This window comes from Anarrhichthys ocellatus, unplaced genomic scaffold (genome assembly GCF_004355925.1).
Source record: "Anarrhichthys ocellatus isolate YVR2014 unplaced genomic scaffold, GSC_Weel_1.0 scaffold71, whole genome shotgun sequence".
Lineage (NCBI taxonomy): Eukaryota > Metazoa > Chordata > Actinopteri > Perciformes > Anarhichadidae > Anarrhichthys > Anarrhichthys ocellatus.
The window spans coordinates 389,652-415,632 of NW_022280101.1; the positions used below are offsets into that span (position 1 = coordinate 389,652).

Here is a 25,981-nt window from a genome sequence, read left to right on the forward strand (position 1 = left end):
ACACACACACACACACACACACACACACACACACACACACACACACACACACACACACACACAGACAGTGTGGAAAAGACAACATGTAGAAATACTCTGACAAGTACAAGTACAAGTACAAGTAAAAGTCCTGTATTCAGAATCTTATAAAAGTACAAAAGTATAAGCATCAGAATATGAAGTACATATTATGCAGAATCACCTATTTCAGAATATCATATCTTATATTAATGGATTATAATTATTGATGCATGAATGTGATGGTAGCAGGTAAAGGTTGAGCTCATCTTAACTACTTTATATACTGCAGGGTAGCGTCATACATAATAATATATCATGATTTATAAGTAAAAAGTAAAAAAAGTACGATATTTCACACAAACATGTAGTAGAGTAGAGGTATAAAGTAATATAATGTTGAAATACTCAAGTACATATACATCAGAACTGCACTTAAATGGAGTACTTGTACATAGTTTAAAAAAAAAAGCAGAAATATGAACAAATCGTTCAACAACGAATCATTGATAAATCATTCAGATAAAGAATAATAAAGACTGAAGCGTCCGTGTGAACTGACCGTAGTAGCAGGCCCAGTGCAGCGGCGTGTACCCGCTGTGGTCTCTCAGCGGGGGGAGGGACGGCGGCTCGGAGCAGGCGATGCTCAGCAGCTCGCACAGCCACGAGGCGTGACCTCGGGCGGCGGCCAGGTGGATGGCGGTTCGACCTCGAGAGTCGCCGAGCAAAATCGAGGCCTCCTGCTCCAACAGACACTGGATGCACTCCTCCTGACCACACAGCAGCTGGGCGAGGAGACAAAGGGGCTTTAAGTCAGAATCGAGCTGAAGAAACATGCTGCTGGTTTCTATTATAACAAACATTTAAAATATTCCCAGATGTGCACATGTGCATTGAAAGACATCAATTGATTCTAATCAAACACTCATACAGTCTATAATAGTTCAGGTGGAACACTCATGTCTGCACAAAGGAAAGGAAGGAGGAGAGAGTGCTAACGCTCACCCCGAGGTGCAGTGCCGTGAGGCCGTTGTTACTCGCCAGGTTCACGTTGGCTTCTCGCTCCAGCAGCAGGGACACGGCGTCCACATGACCGCCTGCCACCGCCAGCATCAGAGGAGTCCTGCAGAGAAGGACGACACATTCAAAATAATATTTAGAAAAACTGGAACAGATGAGGAAAAACTTGAATGGGAAGGGAAACAACTACTCACTGTCCCTGAGAGTCGGCAGCATCCACCAGGTCTGCACCGTCCGATTCATCCAGCAGGAGGCGCACACACGTCGTATGACCGTTCATCACTGCAGGAAGCCGGAGAGGGAGTGACAGCGAGAGCAACAACAAACAGAGAGACAGAAATGTTTATTAATAGTCAGTTAGATGACAAATCAGATCAGACGGTGTCACTGCGTCACCACTGCAGAAAGTAGGAAATAATCCTAGTGTGAGTAGTGTGTTTAATAGAAACAAATACAACACATGACCTGCTCTTATGCAGAGATATGAGCAGTTATCACTGAACTACAGTACGGACGAGGCTTTAAACCTCACTGTGGCTTCAGAAAGTCATTCAGTTTGACTGAATAACACTTTCTTTACACACTAGAAAAAGTTCCATCTAGAATGTGACGGTCTCAATTCAGAACCGGTCCGGTCAGGTCCGGCTCACATTCGGCGTTCCAGTTCATCGTGAAGCTGTTGGATGAGGTCAGGATTGTGCAAACCAGTCAAGCTCTCCCACACCAAACTGGGAAAACTACTTTTTGTTACATTGCTGGCTTTGTGCACGGGGACGCTCTTGTGTTGCTACAGGACAGAGACTTCACACACACACTGGTAAAATACAGCTGGAAGCATATTGTTGTTTAAAATGTGCTGAATCTGGTCCGAACCATGAAAAACAAAAGTGTCCACATAATTTTGGCCGTTTCACGACACCTTGAGTTGATACCGATGTTAACGTGGCAGAGAATAAAGAGGAAGCGGGAAGGAAAGGTGAGACTGACTGAACCCACCTGCCAGGTGGACTGGGTTGCGTCCGTAATGGGTGTCGGTGGAGCGTGGCGATGCCCCCTGGCCGAGGAGGGTGTGAACGCACTCGGCGTGGCCCCGGAGGGCGGCCAGGGCCAGAGGGGTCCTCCCCGCCTCGTCCCCCTGGTCCACCTCCCGCTCCCCCTGCAGCAGCACCTCCAGGGCCTGAGCGTGGCCGTGGTACGCCTGCAGAGACACAGACGCTTTAAACGTGTCGCTTTGGGAAAACCCCAAAAAGTTTGGTACCAAAACTCAGGTATTGTATCAGTACTATTAAGACTGTGTGCGTGTGTGTGCGTGTGCGTGAGACTCACGGCGAGGTGCAGCGGGCTCCGAGCGTTCGGAGATTCAGGGTCGTCTTGGTGACTGTCGTCTCTGTCCAGCAGCTGTCGGTCACAACGACACACATCAACGTAAACCCACTGACGGTCCACTCATACATAATATATACTTTATACCTTAAATAAAACTCAATTAATGGAATCATACTTTATGCATGAGACAAGAGAAACCAGAAAACTGGAATGTTGTTTCCGAGCGTGCAGAGAAAATATGATCAGCCAACAGATGGAGAAAACGCCTCGAGTCTACTTACAACCATTTCCTCCCTGTGTGTGTGTGTGTGTGTGTGTGTGTGTGTGTGTACTGACCAGCTCCAGACAGTGCCTGTGTCCGTACGCTGCAGCATAGTGGACGGGACTGTAGCCCTGTTTGTCCTTCAGAGAGGCTGTGGCTCCGCTCTGAAGCAGGAACTCCAAACATCTGGAACACAGAACATCTGCAGTTGTCATTCAAGACACCAACACAGCAAACATGCAACTGAACAGGAACACACGGCTTCATATTTCTATTTCCTACAGCTGTGAGTAAAGCCTCCATTTTATTTGTGGGGCAATCAACAAAACACTCACAAATATGGCGCTTTATATGCTAACAATTATGATGAATCATCATAAAGGAGAGATGTTTGTTTCTCTTTGGAATATTTAAATATTATAAACAAATAGAAAAATAATAAAAACAGTTTTTACTACGTATACAGCTTTTTGTTAATATACTTTTATATATAAGTTTGTCACTTTTTGTGCGTTTTTTTACTCAAAAGCTGCTCAACTTTATGTCAAAATGTATTTCTTGGTGTGGACTTACAGCGCTGCTTCTTTCTCCCTCTCCGCCTGAACGCCTTCACTCTCCGGCTCCAGAGCCACACGACGCCTGTAGAGGGGGAGACAACAGGAGGGAGGGAGGAGAGACGGGTGAGATAAAAGAGGATAAAGCCGTAACGCCCTCAAACAACAGCCTCTTCTAACGTGCTGGTAACCCACTACTGCCAAAAAGTAAGTGGATAACTAAACTGTGGTGCAGCCAATCCATGACCACCACCTCAGTGTCACCGCCATGGTTAGCATGGAAACAGGAGCATCAGGTTTCTATATGTAGTAACAGCAGACAGACACCCAGAGAAGTGGTGCGAAGAGGTTTCAGATTTCCCACCTCCTCTCCACATCTATAACATTAAAAAAAAGAAACGGTGAAGATCAGCCGGCCTCACCTCCGGTCCAGGTCCGAGGCAGCGGCGTAGTGCAGGGCGGAGCGCCCCCACTGGTCCGTGGCGTTGACGGCGGTGCCACAAGCAACCAGAGTCTCCAGACACGGATAGTGACGGCTGGCGGCCGCGTAGTGCAGGGGGGTTCTGGGAAATAACAGGAGGAGAGGAAACAAAGATATGTCTTCAGAGGCACCGATATAAGGATGTACTTTATACCGATTCTAACACCTAGAGTCAGGACATACAGACTTTACTGCCCGTGTGGTGGTTGAAAGGCTTTCCATAAGAAGTTGGAACCTGGATGCAGAGATTTGCTCCCATTTTCCCTATTTATTTTTATTATTATTTTCTTTTTATCCATATTTAATAAGCCTCATCGGAGGGAGCTCGAGACCCAAGATTTCAATTGGCAGTGACTGTAATTGTTGTGCATTTGATGATAACTTAATCAGAACTAATGCTAAATGAAAGAGGACACACTCATTAAGCTATCTGAAGCTTGAGAGTACAGGCCCAGACACTCAGCAGACAGTATTTAAAATCTATGTTTTCTAACTCATCGGTTTTTTTATACAGGAACATTTACAACCTACAAAACACCCAAGACCAATCAAAGACCTTAAAAACGAACTACTCTAAATGGTCCCTCAACATGTTTAACATATTCGTAGCAACTGCTGCCTTCAGCTCTTTGTGTGTGTGTGTGTGTGTGTGTGTGTGTGTGTGTGTGTGTATATATATATATATATATATATATATATATATATATATCTCTGGGCGGAGAAAACAACCTCTCTATGCACAGAGGAAGTGTCGAGCAGAAACAGAAAAAGGAACTTAATATCACAAATTATAACAGTATTAATTATGCAGCATTAACTGGAAGTGAAGAGCGAAAACGAAACTATGTGGACAGAGTGTCCTTGAGCAAATACGAATTATATTGTTCTAAAACGTTTATATAACAATAGATACATGTTGGTGACTCCCCGTCTATTAAATAAGATACCGATGCAGACTAACAGGAAATGAATCCCACAAACCAACAGGTGTGTCGAGTCGACTCTTTTAGAAAATGAAGCACTGAATAGCTGACTCAAACAATTAAGGACACACACACACACACACACACACACACACACACACCCCCCCTTTACCTACACCCAATCACACACACACCAAAAAAGGACAACACCCAAAACTATGCTTATTTTACAGATAAGGATGCAACAAACAAGTTATTATCATTATCAATAAATCTCCCATTTGTCATCTCAAAGTGAAGAATCTGTAAGTCCCATAATTAGCATTTCTCAGCACCAAACAAACATTCAATAAATGGGTTATAAACACAATATAATGCAGTTGTATGGAGCTTGTTGGTGTATATTAATGTATAGTATTTGTCAACAATTCTAACTTCTATGATGACATATTTTATATTATTACAAATGTATTTAATCATAGTGTCATTCATTATCTGCTGATATGCCAGCCTCCACTTATCAACAAACACTCATATCTGCTTTCACATATATTACAGTAGACTATAATCTTTGTATAGAATGTTTGCATACTGCCATACTTAGATATTTCATTTTACATTACATAAAACCAAGTGTTGTTAAAACCGCGTTGTGCTCTCTTACCTGCCGCACTTATCCCTCCTGTTGTGGTCTCCACCGCTGCTCAGGAGCAGCTTAACACACTCCACATTACTGCAGAGAGAGAGAGCAATTACTACAGGAAGACCATTCACACCATACAAACATATATAGATCAATATAGACTTCTTTGTTACTATGACTTGAAACGTTTTTCCCATCTATATCTATCATCTACATTTATATGTAACAGTCACACATTTAAGCTTAAAAACAACTAAAAGTGATCCTTAATAACCCAAAGGAAGGAATAAATGTAATACTTAGATTCCTCAACTGGCTTCATTAAGAAGAAGTCAGTTGAGGAAGTTTGGATGAGTTCAGGTTGAGGCCAAAGCGAAGGTGAAAGGAAACTTCCGACTTGCCGTAGTTGTGCATGCTCAGTTTTTCTGTGCAATTTCAGGGGAGCTTACTCAAATGAAGTGGTTCATATCAGTCATTTCCAAAGACTGCTTCCATTGCCTTTTATTTAACATTAATACCTGCAGTACACCTTTAAACCACATGATTAATCATATTGTTCTGATAACTGTAGCCTACTTAGAACATTGAATCTAATGTGAAAAGGCTAGCGTACATTCGTACTGATGAGACGAACAAAACACGAGCCTTTCCATCTACATGCATTTATTTACTCTTATTTATGCACACATTTGCTCTTTTTTCATCTTGTTTAGATGATCTGAATAAACTGTGTGCGACTTGTCTGATCATCTCACTGCTTGTGCATGCTGCTGAGTTCACAGATGTTGATAAGAGATGTTGTAATAAACCCAAATGATCCTTTAAGGCGTTCTTAAACCTTTCATGTGTAACAAACTGTGTGGCTCACCCTCCGGCAGCAGCGGCGTGCAGGCAGGTCCTCCCCATGCTGTCAGGAGTGTCTATCTGGAAGCCTGCAGACAGGACCGAGTGGTTACACATTATGCTATACCTCCGGCCTGAAGAGGGCAGCGCGGGGAGACGGACAGGGGGGAGGCCAGACAACACACAGCAGCAGCCACCACGGGGAGGCAGAGGGAGAGGGAGACAGGAGGAGGAGGAGGTGGAGAGAGAGACAGGTGTAAGTGCGACAGGCGGGTGGGAAGGTGGGGTCAGGTGAGAGTGCATGATGCTGGCCATGCATACTGGAAAACACGTAAATATCTGTAAGCTACATGTTACAGAGAGAGAGAGATAAAGAGGATATGTCTTATGTAAGAAGAAGGAAGGAATCAGAGAGAGAAAGCACAAAATGTTCAGTAGCACAGCCCCTTTTTTTCAGCCCCTTTTTTTCGAGGGAACACTTCGACATTTTTAGGAATTCAGGAAGAAGAAATTTAATGTGCGAAGGATTTCTCATCCCAATAGCAATGGCCTCAAAACGTCTATCCGAAAGCAACCTGAAACCTTCTTACTGACAACAATTTTGGAACTACAGCAGTGTTTATGTCTGTTGCGATGGTCACAGGGTCACACGTAATCTAACAATGTGTCTTTCAACTGCGAGATCTTGGATTCAGTTTTGTTCCTCAATGTTCCTGCACTGAAAGAAAGCCTCCCTGCTCCTGATGGAGGACTTTGTGATTGGCCAAGAACTATTAGTGTGGAGTCTGCTGAACCAAACACAAGCCTCGAGGCTGCTAAACTAGTTTAAAGCTTTCATCCACATAACAAATGAGCACTGGTGGTCAACAGAACAAGGACTAGAGATGGGAAGTTAACCTAAGAGGGCATCTTTTTTATTACCAAAGAAGAACTAATTAAATTTTGGAGCGCATCCGAATCACGGGGCGGATACGCGCATTACTCTTCACTTATGCAAACAGCCTTGGATGAGTTCTGCGCTCTCCGGGTGCCGTTCTAGTTTGATAATTGTTTCAATGTGGTTTACCTGCTGAATCATGAGAACAACCAGAAAAACAGTCAGCAGAGCGTCCATACTTTGCAGACGGGCGCTTTGGCATGTCTGCACAGAAAACATCCACTCAAACCCTCAACTTTCAGACTACAGCCCCACACTGCATGCTATGCTGATTTCTTTAAATAATAAATAAATCCAAGCATCTAGCATGCTATAGTTTGTGTATCTTTGGATAAAAGTATCAGCCACATGAATGTATTGAAACATTACAAAGAACAACATGACGACGATGTGTTGTCGTCTTGTTGCCTAATCTTCACGGTGCTTCAGATGTAAAAGGGACTTTTAGTTCCTGATTTAGCGGCAACAAGTGAGTGCAACAAATACAAAAGCTCAGCACCGCTCCTGCTCACAACAGTCCTGACCAGACAGCAGCAACACTGCAGCTGCACATGGCTCAAGCACATGTAAATGACTTCTTTGTTGTTTCAATGCAGCGACTCAGCAGAGCCACACGAGGAGTTTCGTCCTCTGCTCCACGCCTCCGGACACAAGTGGCGAAAAGGATTGTCGTCTTTCTGCCTCTACTTCTACTTTGTTTAATGTTAATCTCATTCCCCTCAGTCAGAAACCCACAAATTATACGGGGATGAGTGGAAAGACAAATTATTTCATTGCCAAAAAAGCAACAAGTAAACTTTTCAGATGCAAACAAGATATCAACTACTAAGAGGAGAACTCAACAGAATACACTCCTTTCCCCCCCGGAGGGAGAGCGGTCCCATCAGTGAGTAATTAGACTCAGAGAGGCCTTGTCTTCTTTCTGGAGCATTGTGACTTGAATTTGGCCCGAGCTGAATATGTGCTTCAGGAGGAATTCACCACTGGGAGCAAGAAAAACAACCAGGCCCCAACCTCCCATGAAAAAAATCTACAATCTAAGATAGAAGATGTTATTTAGCGGATATGCAAATGTTGATTCAAGAGCTCTCAGAAATAACTGCTATGTTTAACTCATATATAAAAGGTTATTGTTTTAGAATCGAGACAAAAGGTTATACTCTTTGAATTTGGACCTTCATGAAGATTATTTTTAGTGTATTCTGCTGAAGCACACAAGAATTGAACACCAATCAAAGTTGAGGCAGTCCAGAATATTGGTTTTAGTAACGATGCAAGCTAAAGTTGCAGATTTGATGAACAAACTAAATCCACTTCCTACTAGTTCACCTGAGGACAGCAGCTTCCTGCAGCAGTCAGAGTGAGCGTTCAAGGCAGCCAGGTGGAGAGGGAACATGTCGTAGACTCCTCGCCTTTGGAGGGAGATGGAAACAATAGTCTCTTTTACCAGATACCTTGTCGTTGAAATAATAACAAACGCAAACGTCTCAACAGGAGAACAAAACAAACCTCGTGCAGTCTGCTCCGCTTGTGATGAGCGTGTTGATGAGGAGTTCATGACCGTAGCGGGCAGCGATGTGGAGAGGGGTGTTGCCGTCCTTGTCCACGCTGTCGATCTCCCCGCCTGAAGTAAAATGTTAATTTATTCATATTATCTACGGGGAGAATATGCGACTTTAAGAGACGAGCATGAGGAGGTCTCACCATTCTGGATGAGCGTCTGGGAGCGAGTGAAGCGTCCGTGAACTGCCGTCATGTGAAGAGGACTCTTCCCGTCACGACTCTGAAGAAGGTGGAGGAGAAATAAATCAACAGATCTCAGATTAGAATGTGAAACATTGATTTGTGTTTGAGAAACACAAGCAATAATACTAATAGCCCCTGTGGGTGATATTAATAATCTCAATTATGGTCCTACTTCTTACACATCTTCTTACACATTAGCAATTTAACAAGCTGTTATCATGTCCACGTGCTAACCCTTAGCATGTAATTTATTAGCCTGCGCACCTGCACGTTGACATCCGCCCCGTTGTTGACCAGGAACTCCAGACAGAGCGCTCCGTGTGTGGAGGCGGCGGCAAAGTGCAGCGGGGTGAAGCCCTTGTTGTTGGCCTGGCTGACGTTGGCGCCGTAATCGATCAGCTCGCTGACGACGGCGTCCTGACCGTTAAAACAGGCCACGTGGAGGGCCGTGTTCCCAAATGCATTGCTCTCATCTATCTGTTTTCAGGGCAACAAAAAAACAACAAGACCCGTTATTATGGCCGAGGAAAGGCGTGTGTGTGTGTGTGTGTGTGTGTCAGTGTTGTGCGTAAAGTGTGTACATGTGCGTTTGTGAATGAGGATGTAATAAGTGCTAGTTTAAAAATGGAGAATGAGTTGTAAGGACCAACTTGAGTGAAGACATTGGGAGTCAGGATATTTTCGAAAGTAAGGACATTTAGGGAATGCAAGTCAATGAAGGTCCTCACAAGTATAGAAAGACAACTGTGTGTGTGTGTGTGTGTCCTGACCTCCACCGTCAGGTTCAGCAGGTGTTTGACCACAGCGATCTTCCCGCTGGAGGCCGCCGCGTGGAGGGGAGTGTATCCCCGTTTGTCCTTACAGCTGATCTCGGCTCCCTGACTCACCAGCAGACACGCCACATCCAAATGACCTGCAGGGGGCGCACCAGAGCACAGGGGCCCAAAAGAGAGGAATCAGCTGTTATAGAAGGTGTTTATGGACTAGAACTAGAAGAAACACTAAAGCGATAAACACTGTTTTTGCTTTTTGTAACAAACAAAAATAGTTTTATACTTTCACAACTGATCACAAACTGCATCTTTTTTTAATATATATATTAATTAATTCATCGTTAACTCCATGCAGCGTCAAAACAGTTTGTTTTATTGTTTTATTGTGTCACTACAGTTTTCCAGAGCCCATGGTGGCGTCTTTGAGTCAATTGTTATGTTTGACAAAAAGCCCAAAACACCAAATAATTGAATTGACAATAAAATAAAACAGAGAAGCTGCAAAAATATTATAAATCTGAGACATCTGACATTTTCTGACAATCAACTGATCCATTAATTGACTCAAAATATAAAATTGGAAACCTTTCTTTCGGCAAAAAAAAAATCGTAATCATCTTAAATATGTACCACAAATATATATATTTTTTATTCGGGCCCGAGCACCGACGAATACAAAAAATAAAGCTTTGTCACACCAGTTTACACACTTAATAACTTTAAAGAGTGTTATGTTGCTTCTTGTTTCCAGCTCTAATGAATAGCGCCTTCGACTGTTAGGTGACTCAGAATGAGCCACTGATTCATTTTTACAACGATCTACTTCCAGAAAATAAAAGGCACGGCGTGTGACACGTCGTTAACAAACTCTCTTACCCATGAAAGCTGCCCAGTGCAGCGCGCGGCCATCTTTCTTATCGAAGGCGTTGATGTTGGCCCCTTTAGCCAGGAGGAGGTTTACCATCTGACAGAGGGAGGGCGAATTAGTGGGTAAGATAAGATATATGTATTTTTCATGTTTATATGTGTGAGTGTGTGTGTGAGTGTGGGGGTGATGGTCTTTATATAACAGCAATGTAAATGCATCTCATCACGGCTCAGTTGTTGCATAAACACTCTGGAGAGACATAGAAGAAGCCGTTCATTCAGTTTGGCTTCAGAAATCTGCCGCCTCTCATTGTTAATTTTAGACTTCAGCATATTTGTGAATGTAAGAAAAGGAGCATTTCAAAATGAACAACCCACTTAATAACCCCGATGACACAGCTGCAGCCGCCCATCTGTTTCCTTTAACCAAACTATCTCACCGGAATAGCACAAAGGCCGGTTACATCACAGCCTGCTCGTGTTGGTGAAGGGAAGTGGATTCAGCGCTGCAGAGGATTACTTCATTTTACAGACAGTCAGCTAGCGTCTGCAGTACCTCGGTGTGGCCGTTGAGGGCGGCGTGGTGCAGCGCGGTGCGTCCGCCGCGGTCCGACACGTTGACGCTACTCAGCAGCGGGATGATGACCTCGGCGCAGCGCAGCGCGTTGTTGGCCGCGGCGACGTGCAGCGGCGTCTGCCAGTTCTTGTCCCGCGCGTTCACGTCCGCCGAGTGGCGGATCAAAACTCGCACCGACTCCTGAAGAAGAAAGTGTCAAGAGAGTGTGAAGAAAGTTTGATAAATAACTTTTTGTGTTATTTGCTCACACCTCCGACCACCACGGATAGTTGATGTATTTAAAGTCACAGCTACACAGAAGTTAGAACATCTTTCAATTCTGCAATGTTTCAGTGTAAAAACTGACACAAATCTTGAGACTACAAGAAGCAACAACTGGAAGAAAACTAAGTGAAAATGTAAATATATATTATTAAAGACTTAAAACATTGGCGACATTAGGACAGCTGCAAATAAATCCATCACCGAGATTGTATCAATGTGAAAAATGTGAATTAATTTACTGTCATTATTCTTTAATCTGCAGAAAAAACAAACTTAATCAGCTGGCTAAACAAAAACAGAACATTTTGCTATTTAAGAGCTATTACAAATGAATTGCCGGGATATTGTGATTGAGTTATGAGTAAAGATAAGGACAAAAAGAGATTAATGGGGAACCTAATCAACCGTGTTTAGTGAGGCAGAGCCAATGAATACAAGAGAAAGTGTTTTAGTATGTCGTACTAATTCTGAGGTACCAGGAAACCTGCTATTATACTGTCAAACACACAGACTTAAATTACTGCTCCTATGTTTTACTACATTAAATAACTATTTACTTTAAGGTCTTTTAAATCATACTGCAGTATAACAAGTATTCAACTTTATGAAGAAAGCAACAGGCTGTAAATTACTTCCTTTTTACTTCGGTAACTCGTGTCATATACTAACCAAAGCGTAAAATATCCAACAACGGATTGAACATTGTTTCCTCCAGAGCATACGCTGCAACTTTGCTAAAACATGTAAATGACAGTTATGTGAATGAATTAATGAAGAAAGTAATGACTTTAGACACAGTCTTAAACTACTTTATATGTTCCTCCAAAGCAAACTAACTCGTAAAAGGCCCTGGACGTGTAAAAAACCTCCTTCACACCTCTAAAACATTCCTCCTCCAGCCATTCCAGCCATGCTGAATTACTTGTTTGGGCACTGGGAGCGATGGAGGCTGATTAACTGCTCCAGCCAATATTCTTGACGCCTGCTAAGGCAAAGTCGTCCCGACGTGGGCTGAGAATAGTGTGCGAGCTCTTGCTGGAGAGGCCGAGGAATGACGAGTGTGCATGACGGCCTGTTTTAAGGTAAATACCACGGGGTGCGGCTCAGCTCCTCGACACCTGTGGCACAGCGAGGATCTCTCTCTTGTTGTTGTTTTGGGAAGAGGAAAGGACTGGGACTCAGTAGGAGTGTGTGTGTGTGTGCGTGCAGTCACCTCGCTCCGAGAAGCCACGGCGCGATGGAGGGGGGTGAGCCACATGTTATCTTTGGCGTTGACCCGAGCCCCTGCAGAAGCACACGGGGGGCAGAAAGAGAGGTTTAACAACCAATCACTCATCGCTACGTGCATGTTAACAGTCGGTAGGAAACACACAGTCCTGGAAGTTTCATCTACTAACATTTAAGACCTTTTTAATGTCAAATAGAGTGAGAGAAAACGAAAAGAATGCAATAACATCACTGAAGAATTAGTGAAACAGTAACTGCTGACACATTAGAAGACCTGTATGACTGGTGTAGCGCTCCAAGGGTTGAAACACTTTGTACTTTATGAGACTTATGATAATAAATTTAAGATCAATTTCCCTTTATTGTCAATAAATCCCATGAAGAAAACAAAAGCAACAACAGGTGCTCTCTATGTATCAAAGCCTGATATATCGTATTCCTTTGTGCCGCTAAGCTCCATTGTTGTTCCAGAACATATGTAAATAAAATAAATCAATGAGACACACATTTGGCACTGGAGGTAAGAATTAACACCAAAGTATGGTTGACATTTTGTGCTACCTTGTCCTTCACAAGTCTCTCAGTCATTTCAAGTGTAGATTGTAAAAATAAACGTTATTCTGTCGTTACAATGAACCGTGGCTCTGTAGTGTATTTTGCCACAAACACTCAGTATTACATCAAATGTGTATTAATCCGAACCATGTTAAATGTAAGTACTTTATGTTCCGGAGCTGTTTTTAAATGTTCACTTCCTCTGTAGGAGCCAATGGCCTTGAGGTGAAGTGCTACATGCGGAATGGGGAAGTCAGAGAGTGTTGAGAGATGAACGCATTGATGCTTTGGTGGAAGATTTTTTCCCTCATGTCCCACCTTTATTCCTCTATGGTTCAATCCCTGCCATTCCTAAAATATCATTCTGTCTTTCAGAGGTACTATTGTGCAACAAACCACCACCTCCATTACTCCCAGTGTGTCCCGGGAGATTCTACTGATTGTTTCTAACAACCACCATCCTGTCCTATCTCCTATCTTCATGTGAACCTACGTCACTCTTTCTCTGTTGTTAACGTAAATATACGTCTTCATACACTTGCAACTGGTATTGTTAACGTTATTCAAATTCATCAAGGTCTAGAATTTTGTCAGATGTGCATGCTTTTTTCCTTTGGACACAAGACGAGCTGACAGAGAGGTGGAAGCTCAGCGAGAGACAGAAGCGAGAGGAGGAAGTAGAGGCGGTATTTTACCAGAGAGGATGAGGAGCTCTGTGATCTCGGCGTCGCCCAGGAAGGCGGCTGCATGCAGCGGGGTGCGCTTCTCTGCATCCTGAAGGGAGGAAGAGGGTCAGTGGGTGCTTGTAAATTTGAGGTTTCAAGGTTCAAGGATCATTTATTGTCGTTCTGCAACGACGGGGTTGCACAGTGAAATGCAGTTGTAGCCTTGTTCATCGATGCTTCACAAGGCAAACATGACAAAACAGAAACAGTAGTGCATTCTGTGGTTGAAGAGTGGGGCTGTGCACGTTAGCACATTCTTATAATACGATAACCCACCAAAGCAACACTTTTAGATTCCCCAATAAGAGCTGGAGCTCCCCTGCCCCTCAGACAAAGAATAAAAAGGGCACCAGCTCCATGAAGCATCAGAACGTTTTTCCAGCATGTTGAGCAGCCTCTAGAGCACTTTATTACTTTATCTTGTACATTGGGCCACAAACAAATACAATTTCTGAGTCCACCGAACAGAGAAAGCTGTGATATCAGTTCACAGATGATGAGCTGAGGGTCAGTCACAGAGACATCAGTGTGAACGCATCCATTGTCTCTCTCAGTCAGCTCAAGACCAGCCCCCACCCCCCCACCCCCCCACGTCCACGTGACTCGGCCGAGTGCAGCCTCTCCAACAGAAACACGTCTAGAGCGGACCACGACGCTGACGTGGGAGTCCTGCAACCAGCTCCAGACACAGGAGACCGAATACTAGCGGAGAGCCCCCATCCTGTGCTGCCCGGATACAGACATGTGTTAATGCATCTCTGTCCATATGATGTAAATAAACCCGCGCTCTGAACTTTGGCTTCACTGACTCGTGACCTGTGGCCCTTCGTCCCTCACCCCTGGGTGCAGGCTACAACAGGAAGTGGGGCCTGAAGACGACTGCCACTGAGCCGGGGGTTTCATTTTTTTTAGCTGATTTTGAGCAGGGTTACAAACAGGAAACAAGATTTTTAATCTGCATGTCGATCTGAATTGAGTTTTAGAGAACACAAATTCCTGTCTATAAATATTAGTGTGTAGTACAGAACATTACGTTGACTTATGGCCGTAAAAATTGTACTAATTGTACTAATACATGCAGCTATTGGTAAAATCATAAAAAAAAGGTACAGTCGTGGCAGAAAATTATCTCATAATGACTTATATGACTCTCAAGTAAAACCAGTCATTCCAGCAGAAACCCAAAATACAAGAATGAACCTGAATGGGTCTCCTTTAAATATGATATTGGGGGAACTCTTGTCAAACAGACTTCTTTCAGGTGGGTTTTTAAAGACGGCTCTTATTATATCCAACACCTCTGATGTGTGTTCGCGTCCTCACCAGAGCATTGATGTCTTCGGACTTGTATATGAGCATTCGGATCTCTTCAGGGTCTCCGCTGAAGATCGCCTGGATGAGAGGAGGCTGAGGGGAGAGAAGAGAGAACATTCAACAACATGACCAGACGCCGCAAACATGTCAGACGTGCATAAATACACGTGATCGACTTAAACACTCGGGGAATTCATCAGAGTGAGGCGACGTGACGAAACAACGTGTTAGGGAGAATGTTTCCTGGACATTACACAAGAGGAGGTCGGGCACGATACTTCCCATGGTATATATCTGTGTGTGTGTGTGTGCGTGTGTGTGTGGAGGAGCAGCTGCTTGACTTTAAGCTGCAGTGTTTACAAAAGCTGGAGCTACTTCAAGACTGCAGCCTACTATAAACTGTATACAAAAATGTTCTTTAATTTCTTTACAGTTACTCGCTGCTTATAATAAGATAGGACCAAGATGTTTGCAGAGAGTCATAGAAGACAGTTGTAGATGCAAATCATACAAATAAAATGTCTGCACAGACAAAAGGCTATAATGAAGGGCACTGCGTGGAGGTCATGTCTCTGAAGCCCTTATTTTCTTTACCAGATCAGATAGGTGGTAAATAGAGGCCCTGAACACGAACACACACACACACACACCAGCTATCAGTGTCAATCAGCAGTATACTGCAGGTTTTACAGGAACAGAAGAAAGCGTGGGTAAAATAATAATAACTTTCAGTGCAACATGAGGGAAGCCAACATGTCAGCAGCGATGGAATGCAAGTGCATTCACTGAAGTACTGCACTTAGCCTTCGTACAAATGTGAGGTATTTGTACTTGACGAACTTTTCTTTTCATGCCACTTCCTACTTCTACTCCGCCAAATCTCAGAGGGAAATACTGTCAAATAAAACTAAAATAAATACCGATTTCACTATTAATGTAATGGGAGATAATTTTATTGATGCATTTTTAAACTGTATCATTGTGTATAGGTTTATATTATTAGAATATTGGGTGTTCATACATGTATACATGTTTTTTTTTTATAAAATGTTGAAAACCTAAGATTATTTTGCAAAATCTTCTGATATAGAAGTAAAAAATAAATAGTTCAGAGGTATATTAAAAACTAAAATAGGAGTAAAAATAAAAACTATACATGGGCAATTAAATACATAATAATAAGGCAAAAGTGACAGTGTTGTGATACGATTGATAGTCAGTACGTTTATAATCATATAATAAATGTATAATATGTTTGTCTGTATTAATATGGAAATCTAATATAGTATGCAATGCAATAAAAATGTATGAGACATTAACATAACATAGTAAATGTTGTGCAGTATAGTATGATGTAGTACGGGACATAAAAAGGTGAAATGTAGTGTAATACAACAGAATATAAATCACTGTAAAGAGTGTAATTAGCTGCATGTGTTTGAGACCAACGTGAAGGCTGCAGGTTCAATGTGTCACTGATGAGTCAGATCTAAAAGAGATAAGGCTAACTTCACTTCCTGTGTGCCTCCTGCCTCACTTCCTGTTGCACAGCCTCTCCTTCTCAGAAACAAGCGAGAGGAACCACAGAGGAGCGTTTCACTTCTGCTTTCAAAAAAAAGTATGAACGACGTGACACCACTTCCTCGTCTCTGCTTTATTTTGTCACTCCTCCCTTTGCGTTGGATTCTGGTGTGAAGCCACATCGTCACTTCATAGACCACTCAGGTAAGCATGAGGGCAGACAGGAGATGTTTGAAAATGTAGTGAAGGAGTCGATCACTTTCATGTTGCAGCTGATATAGGTTTTGTTACATATACGTGCAAAATTATCTTTTAAATGGACAAACATCACATTTGTAATTCATGGCTCAATTCATACGGGATCAAAAAAGTATGATTATTTCGCCATTGACTGCTGTATATACTTTTCCGAAATAGGGTCCCATGGCGGTCCACCGAAGGGGCGGGACTTCTCCGCTCTATCTGACTCTGAGAGGTAGCAAAATAGAAGTATAAAGTAGCATAAAATGAAAGTACCTCAAACTTTCATTCCACCGCTGAGTAACTGTATATATTCCATTTTAGATATACTTCAGTGTTCCTTTCTTCGTTTCTACCTTGAGCGCTACTTTTATTGTTTATTTTCTATTCCAATTTAAATATTTGACCATCTGTTTATACCTTTTCTGTGCGACTACTACATTTCATTGTGCAATCCTGTTTCATATAACGACAATAAAAAAAATCTGACAAATTGAAAGCTGTGAAGTAGTGATGGAGGTCTAATCAGTGTTTACTTGAGCAGAGTGATACGAGGCTGGAGGAAGGACACGTTCAGGGTAGAGAGAGCAGTGAAAGAGGCCCCAGCTGGAGAGCAGAAAAGTGGGGGCTGTGCCTTTAAATAAGCAGCCAATGCTTGGCAGCATATGGCCTCTTTAGCTATGCCTTTCTTTTTCTAAGCGCTCCACATGCACTCGCAAACACACACTCACGTCCGTACGCACTAAAACTCAGCTGGCAGCGGTCCCTTGTCACAGTGCTGAGTCTGTGATCACCAAGGGGACTCGGGGAGGCTGGTGCTGGCACAGGGAGGGAAGGAGATTTAGGGACAGTGAGCATGAATGAGAGCATTTCCTCGAACACATACCAGCACCTAGACACCGACCAACAGCGGGGGGGGTTTCCCAAGGCCGATAAATATTTAAGCAGAATAAGAATCTGATACATCAGCCAGTATTTGTTTTGGCGTTAACAGTTGGCAACGATCAACCGAAGACATAACAGAAATATGCGTGGGGCTGGTATATTTAAGAGTTGAGCACTTAGCATAATAATTAATAATACGACAGTGATTTCATAATGAAAGCTTAATTACTAGCCTTTACGACAAAAATCACCGAACAAAAGTTATAAAGTACATTTGTACCAACATTACTTCCACAGCTAAAAGTTAGCATGTCACAGCTAACTTCATTGAAGGGGTCTGGTAATAATGGACTGTTTGAAAATGACTGTTAAACACGTATGGGGCTGAATCTTATCATTCATTTTATAAAAATAACAACAAAAACAACACCCTCCCCGGCTTTATTAACATTTTATTTAGGTTAAAAAAGTGGAATATTTCCTCTGAAATGTAGTATTAAGTATAAAGTAGCACAAATACAAATACTCCTGTTAAAGCTACTACGAGGAACTTTAGTTTTGTGTTGGTTTTGGCGGTCCCTGTGGACGAAAGAGGTAGTGCGTCCTAGCACCAGGACCTCTCATTCTACTGCAGCAGGGTCTGCTTCTGGTACTCCCGTACCTCTCGATTCAAAACTGTATATTTTAAACATAATTGTGTCAGCGACATGGTTATAAATAAATGTAAATATACATAAATTTAATATGACCGATTTTATTCAACCCGAGCTGATTACGACAATGAAATATTTATGGTTGTTAGGCTATTGTTCTTTTGTATTTGGCTATTAAAGCTCTATATGATTGATAGTGCATGTGAATGTCTGGGAGTCGTGGGGGTCGTGATCATTATTTTGTGAGATCCTGTTCTTTAAGGAACTCAATCAGGACCTAGAAGAACAGACAGATTTCCTCTCCTATCTTCCATTCTCTCTTTCTTTTTTTATCCGACACAAACTTCCTCCATCAGATCACCTCTGTTTTCATTACAAACACACACAGGCTCACCTGCAACACATAAACGTCATGTCCAAAGCACACATACACACACATCTCCTACTCTGACCCCTGGGGTGACCGAGGCCTCTAACTGGCTCGTCTCCTTCCCCTCGGGGTCAACGACACACTTCTGATGTCCTGCTAAACAGTGAAGTGATACAACCACTATTTCTGCACGTTATTATTCCCCTCAGCCTCCCTCTCAAACTGAATGTTTCACCTGTCGACACAGGAGACAATAAAGAAAAACCAAAGTCAAAAACCAGGATGGAGGAGGAAAAAAAACACAGGAAATCTGACACATCCACGACAGAGACACACTCGCGTGCAGAAAGTCAAAAGTCAACAACTTCCTGTGCTTCCTGTGTGTTCTGTTTGGTGGAAAAATGATGTTTCTACCCCCAAAAAAGCCATTCAGTATACATTTTATATATATATATAATTTCATACAAGAGAAAATCAGTGGAAGAAGAAGTACTCAGATCTTTTACTTAAGTAAAAGTAGCATCAATACTACAGTGTAGAAATACTCGGTCCTGCATTCAAGCCATTACAAAAATACAAAAGTGTTAGCATCAAAATACACTTAAAGTACCAAAGTATCATCAAGCAGAATGGCTCATTATTATTAGTCATATATTCTATATGACTGTATTATAATTACTGATGCATTAATGCCTTTATCACTTAATAAACTTAAACTTAAATTTAATGCTGCAGCTGGAGCTCATTTTTATTACTTTATATGCTACTAGGCAGCTTAATCTATTATATTATATTATCTGCATTATATTTACGACTGTATTTAATATTTTATTTAACATATTTTCTACGTTGTTCATGCATTCATTTTCTTTCTTGTATATATTGTACTTTGTGTGTCACGCACAGTACTAGAGGGAGCAACAAAGCATTTCACTGTACAATGCACAGTTATATTGAGAGAAAACTTGATTACATCATCATTTATTAGTTGTGTGCTGATAATCGAAATCTGCAAAGTAACTATAGCTGTCAGAAAAATGTGTTGGAGTAAAAAGTACAATATTTGCCCCCAAAATGTTTAAAGTAGTAAAGTACTCAAGTAAAGTACGGCAGTAAATGTACTTAAACACACGTCAGCAGTTTGTGTTTATATATAAAGACTGCAGACATCAGAGCTGCACGAAACCCACTTCGAGCTTTACATCTGTACCTCCCAGTAACAGTAACCAGCTGAGCATAAATACTCTTTAAAAAACAGCAGATTTTCATGTGACTATCTCTTCATCAGCACATGATGAAAAAATAATCTATAAGCCACTGAGCTGTCTGCTGAGCTGAGTTCATCGAGTTATCATCATCATCATCATCATCGGCATGTTGTCTGAAAACAGGAAGTCCCAAAGTTCGGAGTTACATAATGAAAAGACTGTTCTTCCCTCCCTTGAAGTCAACGACAGATCTGATACGACTGGAGCGACGATCTACCCGCACGTTTGATTTTCATTTCACTCCTTTCTCTTCAGATGCTCAAGTACTGCACTTCAGTGCAATTATGAGGCACTTATACTTGACTACTTCCAGTCTACGTAACTTTATACTTGTACTTCACTACACCTCAGAGGCAAATATAGTACATTTTACTCCACTACATTTGTCTGACAGCTTTAGTTGCTTTACAGATTCCTGTCCAGTGAAAACCACGTATCTCCAGATGAGTTGGTGTTGAATATTCGCGATGAACTGAAGGATGAAGTGTTTCCTTTAAGTTCGTACTACTTCTTAATGTTAATAAACTCTTTTAAAGTCTCTTGGATCAGCTGGAAAAAGCCTCGTCACTGAGCTGAAAACAGGCTGTTCTTTGTAGAGATACGAGGTTCTCACAGGACAGAGACGCTACAAACATGATGATCTTATAGAATACGATGCATTGATGTAGATTAAACTAGACAACAGGACATAAAGGAGTTAAAATGCAACATACACATTAATGCAGCAGTAATATGATAGTAAAGTACTGACAGGGAACACTTTACTGCACTATGAATACTTTACTTTAAGTACTTTAAGTACATTCTGCTGATACATACTTTGTAAGGTTTTAAATGCAGGACATGTACTTGCAGTGGAGTATTTTCACAGTGTGATACAAGTACTTTTACTTTAAAAGTCCTCCATTACTGTACATCACCAAAACTAAAAGTCATGGCATGACACAGCAAGTTAAAGCTGCAACAATTTGTCAATTTCTCACTATTTTCTGATATTTTGTGAACTAAGCAATTCATTGATTTGAGAGAAAAATATAAATGCATATGAATTATTGCAGAATGGGAACAATCGTTAGTTGCGGCCCTGCACTAAATCTAATCTCAGATATGTGATCTTGACAGTATTGACCCTGAGTCAACAATCTTGGCGATAAGATGCATTTAGTAACGGCTCTGGAGCTTTCAACCGTGTCACACCACCAGACAACAGAGATGTTTAAATCTAACAAAGGTTGTGCACACTTTGAAGACTTCCTGTTCATGTTAGTGTGACATATGTGATTCAAAATCAGCTGAGGAGCATCATGTGACCAAATCAAAAGCTCCAGAGCAGCTACTAAATAGACCTTGAGGCGAGATTGTTTCTCTAAAATGTCTCCTTGGATTGAAATCTTATCAGAAATAGTTTTCTTGTTATGCATTTAGAGGTCTGTCGCACATTTTTGCAGCACACGAATGTGCTTTTAGTTGCAGATGAATCTTCTTTATGGAGCATGTTTGCAGTTTGCAGCTCTGATGCTTTGCGGAAGGAGACAGAGCAGGAAGTGTGAGTGAAGTGGGCTGTCCTAATTTTAACGGAACACAGACAATTTTACCGACTAAAGCCATAAAAAAAAAATCAGAAAAAAATCAGGGTATTAAACGTTTGTGCAGCTTTATGAATGTATTCTGTGTTCAGTCTGCAGGAATTTAAAAAAAACGTATATTTTCTCTCAGCTGACCCCAAAGTGGCGACACAAAGACATTAAAAATGTATAAATATATAGAATTCTTATCGCAAACAGCTGTGGGGTGAAGCGTCAAACGGTGATGCCTGTTTAAGATGCTAAGCTAACAGCTAGCAGGTCTACCTGGTCGGCCAGTTTGAGGACAGCCATCTCTGGGTCAGCTCCGGCTGGTTCATCCACTCCCTCCGACCCCGCAGCACCATGCACGGTGCAGCTCGTAGCGGCTTCTTCTCGTAGCGGGTGATGTGGTAGACGAAGGCCGGCTCCCCTCACGCTATCTGCGGCGAACGCTGCCGAGCCGAAGCGGCCGCTCGGAGAAGGAGGAGGAGGTGGAGGGGTGAAGCAGGAACGGTTTGACCCAAAACAATCCACATGTATGGCCGCTGCTGCTGCTAGTGGTGCACGGGGCTCCCAGGCGTCTCTCCGAGGCCATACACCATCCACAGAAGGCTCCCCTCCTCAACCCGGTTCTGCAGAAGCCACACAAGCCTCCCGGAGAGGCAGCCAGGCTGAACTCGGCTTGTAGCGGAGGATCTCTCTCTCTCGCGCACACACACACACACACACACACACAGGAAGTTGGAGCTCGTCTCTCCTCCTCTCAGATGCAGAAGTGGAGGAGCTGCTTCCTCAGCATCAACAACAACCGGCACCTCCTCGCTGCTGCCTTCCAGTGGACACGGAGGGACCGACGCATTGTAAGCTGCAGCTGTCAAAAGTAATACAAACGTCAGCACACATCACTGCATGCAAACTATATCTGTTTTAAAGGGGAATATATATGTTTGCATGTTTTAGCCCCTTAAGGTGAGACACCACGGGTTTCATGCACTGATCGGTTTTGAGATTTTGTAGTATTTTGCTTCCATAACATTTCTTCTTTCAGACTAGTGGAGAGAAAACATCCAAAATACACATTCAGATGTTTATTTTACTTTTTATTTCTGCTCTTGAAATGTATGAAAACTAGCACATATTTAATAAGAGAACGCATGCATGATTACACATAGAAGACATAAGGAAACACTCGTATGCATTTAGGTGTACACATGTATACACATTTACATCTAATAACAAATTGATCAAGTATTATTCATTTCCTGAACAGATGAAGCTAAATGACACTAAATTCTTTTGAAATCTTTAATTTTCTTTCACCATCAGAAAACCCACAACCTTCCTCTTATGAAATGATTGTAAGCTGGCAATGATCAGATTTTCAAGTCAGAAATTGTTGGAAGCTAATGGCTGCTGAATTAAAGGGTTATTAAACATGTAAAACACAAGTCATTTAAAGTGCACTTTATTTAATGTGATCACAAGAATGGCCCTTTAAGAGTGAAGTAAATTAAAGCTTTTTAAATTGTGTTGCTCTCCGTCATCATCATCATCATCACCATCCTACACGCTCCGTTTATTATCCTACTACATCACTGTTCATGTCACTTCATGTACACAATGTTTCACTGCGGAAACATTTCTAATCACAGTCATCTCCCCCTCCGGGGGCGGGTTACCTCCCAGTGTTGACTCAACATTCACACACACACACACACACACAGACACAGCAGCAGAGACACCACCATGCATTTTTTATGGTCTTCATGAAGATGCATTCCAAAGGTTATCAGGGAAGGAAACGGAAGAGGCTCCTTATTGTGTCTGGAAGATAAAAACATCAAAACTTTCCAGTTCAGGGTGTTTTTCCAGTTTGTCCAATACTTCCAACAAATACCTGCAAAACTAATGACACTCCCTTTGTGTTTAGTGCTGATTAACAACAGTTAGCATGCTGAACATGGTTTAAACATGGTTTAAACATCAGCATGTTAGCGCTGTAATTGTGAGCAACGTTAGCGTTTAGCACTGCCTGCACAGAGCCACAATCATCACACGATAAATACAAGCATTCAACAAATTAGCCCCAAAGCAAAACCACACGCAGCAGCAGGAACACATCACCGGGTCAGATGAACTGGTGCTCAACCAAATGTGACTAACTGTGAGCCATAAATAAGTCCCAAATGTACACACACACACACACACACACACACACACACACACACACACAGACACACACAGACACACACAGACACAGAGACTTCCTTCTCAGATTAGCAGACCCATATTCTGGGGGGGAATCTGGGTCAGAGCACATGAAGCTGGCAGTGCAGCAGTGGTGAGTGAATGGAAGGGAGGGAGGGAGAGTGGGGAAGGTTTTTTTCCATTGTGAGTCTATAAGCATTCATGCATGCTTTTTTTTTTTTTAGTCCAAGTGAGTTCCCAATTTATTCCTCAGCTATGTGATGGAGGGGTCAACACTGGATGTGGTGCAATGATGGTAATTAGTTATGCATGTGCAGTGATGAATAAAATGTACGTTAATACTGAATGAGTATACTTTAATCTTAAATATTAATGTGGCCCCTGCCTGGTCCCCCGTTTGAAATGGAACTGCCAACGCAGTAGTGGAAAGTAAATAACTACACTCAAGTACTGTTTATGAGTACAAATGTAAGGTACTTTACTTTACTCGTGTTTCAATTTAATGCTAATTTACACTTCTGCTCCACTACAATTCTGAAGGAAATATTGTACTTTTACTCCACTACATTGACCAGCTGTTAAATTACAGATCAATATTTTGTTAACAAAACATTTAATTCATAAAATATGATAATCTCTAGATGTATCTACCCAACAGTATATAAAGTAGTCAAAATGTGCTTTTAAAATGCTGCTTATGTGTTTGAGGGCCAGTGTCTATTTGCGGAAATCAAATATAATATTCATAACTGTGTTTTCATTAGTTTATAATGAACTAAAAATAAGAAGTATTACAGTAGAATTAAGAACTAAGAACGGATACTCTTCACGAAGTCCGCCATGTTTCTACGGCAGCCCAGAACGGACAAACCAAACACTAATAACCTTTCACTTGTTTATGGTACCTGAAGGCCACCGTAGTTCTCCGACGCGCTTGTGAAACTGCAGGAAGCTGAGACGTAAAGGGCAACATGTTACTGCCAGCCGCCATCTGTCTAAAAATACTGTTACGTAAAGTATTAGCATCAAAATGTACCAAAACTTAAAAGCATGCAAAACGTCTTATTTAATAAAAAACACGTTTTATTAACTGTAATACTGCTGGTTTGCGTACAGTAATCTGTAATACATCATAATTTATTAGTTGATTATTTATTATATTATTAATCTGAATCTGCAAAGTAACTGAAGTTATATATTGCAGTAAAAAGTTCAACATTTCCCTCCGAGATGTCGTGGAGCAGAATAATAAAGTAGCAGAAAAGGGGAGTACAAGTAAATTACAAGTTCCTCAAGATTGTACTTCGTGCGGTACTTGAGAAACGCATGTAATTATATTCCACCAGCGTACAACTCTTGTGCATTTGAAATATTAAAAGTTCCAGAGAGCAGAGTTTATAGAAGGAGACTGTGGCATGTAGTGTGTTAGTGCTGCCTCCATTATGTCAGACCTAGTTCAGTAAGATGTGAGAGATGAGGTCATCCTAAACCAGCACCCCCCCCCTCACGCTCTTATGGCGTTATCTGCTTGTGTCTCAGCAGGACGATAAGCAGGAGAACACAACGTAATTGTGACGGCATTTCTCACAATGTTCAGAACTATTATAAACCAATTGATTGATGGAGATAAGATTACACAAATTAGTAAAAATGACCTCTATACAATATGAAAATTAATCAGAAAGTGTTTAATTTAAAATCTGAATTGAAGCTCAATTTGCCACATTTTGTTTGAACCTCAAGAGATTCTCTTTTTATATATATCTGCTTATTTGCAAACATTTCCAGAACAGAAATCTTTGGATGAAGCCAGTTTCAAAATTGTTTTCATTTTGTTGACAGAGTCAAAAGGTTTTTACGGGGGGGGGGTTCCTCTCCATAATTCAGAAAATACCATCAACAGCCATAGAAACACATTTCCTCCATATTTTTAATAAATGTATAAATGAGTCTCTGAATGCTGTGTTAACCTTCCGCACACAGAGCGGAATGAAAGTGTAAAGTTTGGGGTATGTAAGAGCCGCTGAAGTGGCGATTTCTGGATCAGAGTCTGAGAACAAACTCATTGAGAGAAAACGTCCTTTAAAGAGACGTTTAGTTACATTACAGACATTTAGAGACTCTACAGGTGAACAGGGTCAAAACATGAACTCAGATGTCACCATGAAACTTCACCACTTCATTACTCACATTAAGACAACAATCTTTGTTATTAC

The 25,981-nt window shown here is 41.8% G+C and overlaps 1 protein-coding gene across 4 annotated transcripts in view; it reads right to left on the bottom strand.

The window, feature by feature from the left end:
• The window catches only part of ankrd44 (ankyrin repeat domain 44), a 27,554-nt gene extending 5,212 nt beyond the window's left edge, over window positions 1-22,342 (bottom strand). For 2 of the 4 annotated variants that reach the window (XM_031873287.1, XM_031873289.1), the window contains exons 1-21: window positions 21,843-22,341; window positions 15,065-15,148; window positions 13,712-13,790; window positions 12,325-12,518; window positions 10,950-11,150; window positions 10,403-10,490; window positions 9,524-9,666; window positions 9,018-9,230; window positions 8,712-8,790; window positions 8,517-8,631; window positions 8,337-8,419; window positions 6,096-6,159; window positions 5,249-5,317; window positions 3,603-3,743; window positions 3,200-3,265; window positions 2,701-2,812; window positions 2,365-2,436; window positions 2,035-2,236; window positions 1,233-1,320; window positions 1,024-1,141; window positions 581-803 (exon numbers count right to left, since the gene is read on the bottom strand). In XM_031873287.1, the coding sequence (XP_031729147.1) occupies window positions 581-803; window positions 1,024-1,141; window positions 1,233-1,320; window positions 2,035-2,236; window positions 2,365-2,436; window positions 2,701-2,812; window positions 3,200-3,265; window positions 3,603-3,743; window positions 5,249-5,317; window positions 6,096-6,159; window positions 8,337-8,419; window positions 8,517-8,631; window positions 8,712-8,790; window positions 9,018-9,230; window positions 9,524-9,666; window positions 10,403-10,490; window positions 10,950-11,150; window positions 12,325-12,518; window positions 13,712-13,790; window positions 15,065-15,148; window positions 21,843-21,869 (2,461 nt within the window). In that variant the 5' untranslated portion in view covers window positions 21,870-22,341. Of the gene's footprint in view, window positions 1-580; window positions 804-1,023; window positions 1,142-1,232; window positions 1,321-2,034; window positions 2,237-2,364; window positions 2,437-2,700; window positions 2,813-3,199; window positions 3,266-3,602; window positions 3,744-5,248; window positions 5,318-6,095; window positions 6,160-8,336; window positions 8,420-8,516; window positions 8,632-8,711; window positions 8,791-9,017; window positions 9,231-9,523; window positions 9,667-10,402; window positions 10,491-10,949; window positions 11,151-12,324; window positions 12,519-13,711; window positions 13,791-15,064; window positions 15,149-21,842 lie in introns of all 4 variants that reach the window. The other 2 variants (XM_031873285.1, XM_031873286.1) reach the window with 2 other exon arrangements.
• Between the last annotated feature and the right edge of the window lie 3,639 nt (window positions 22,343-25,981).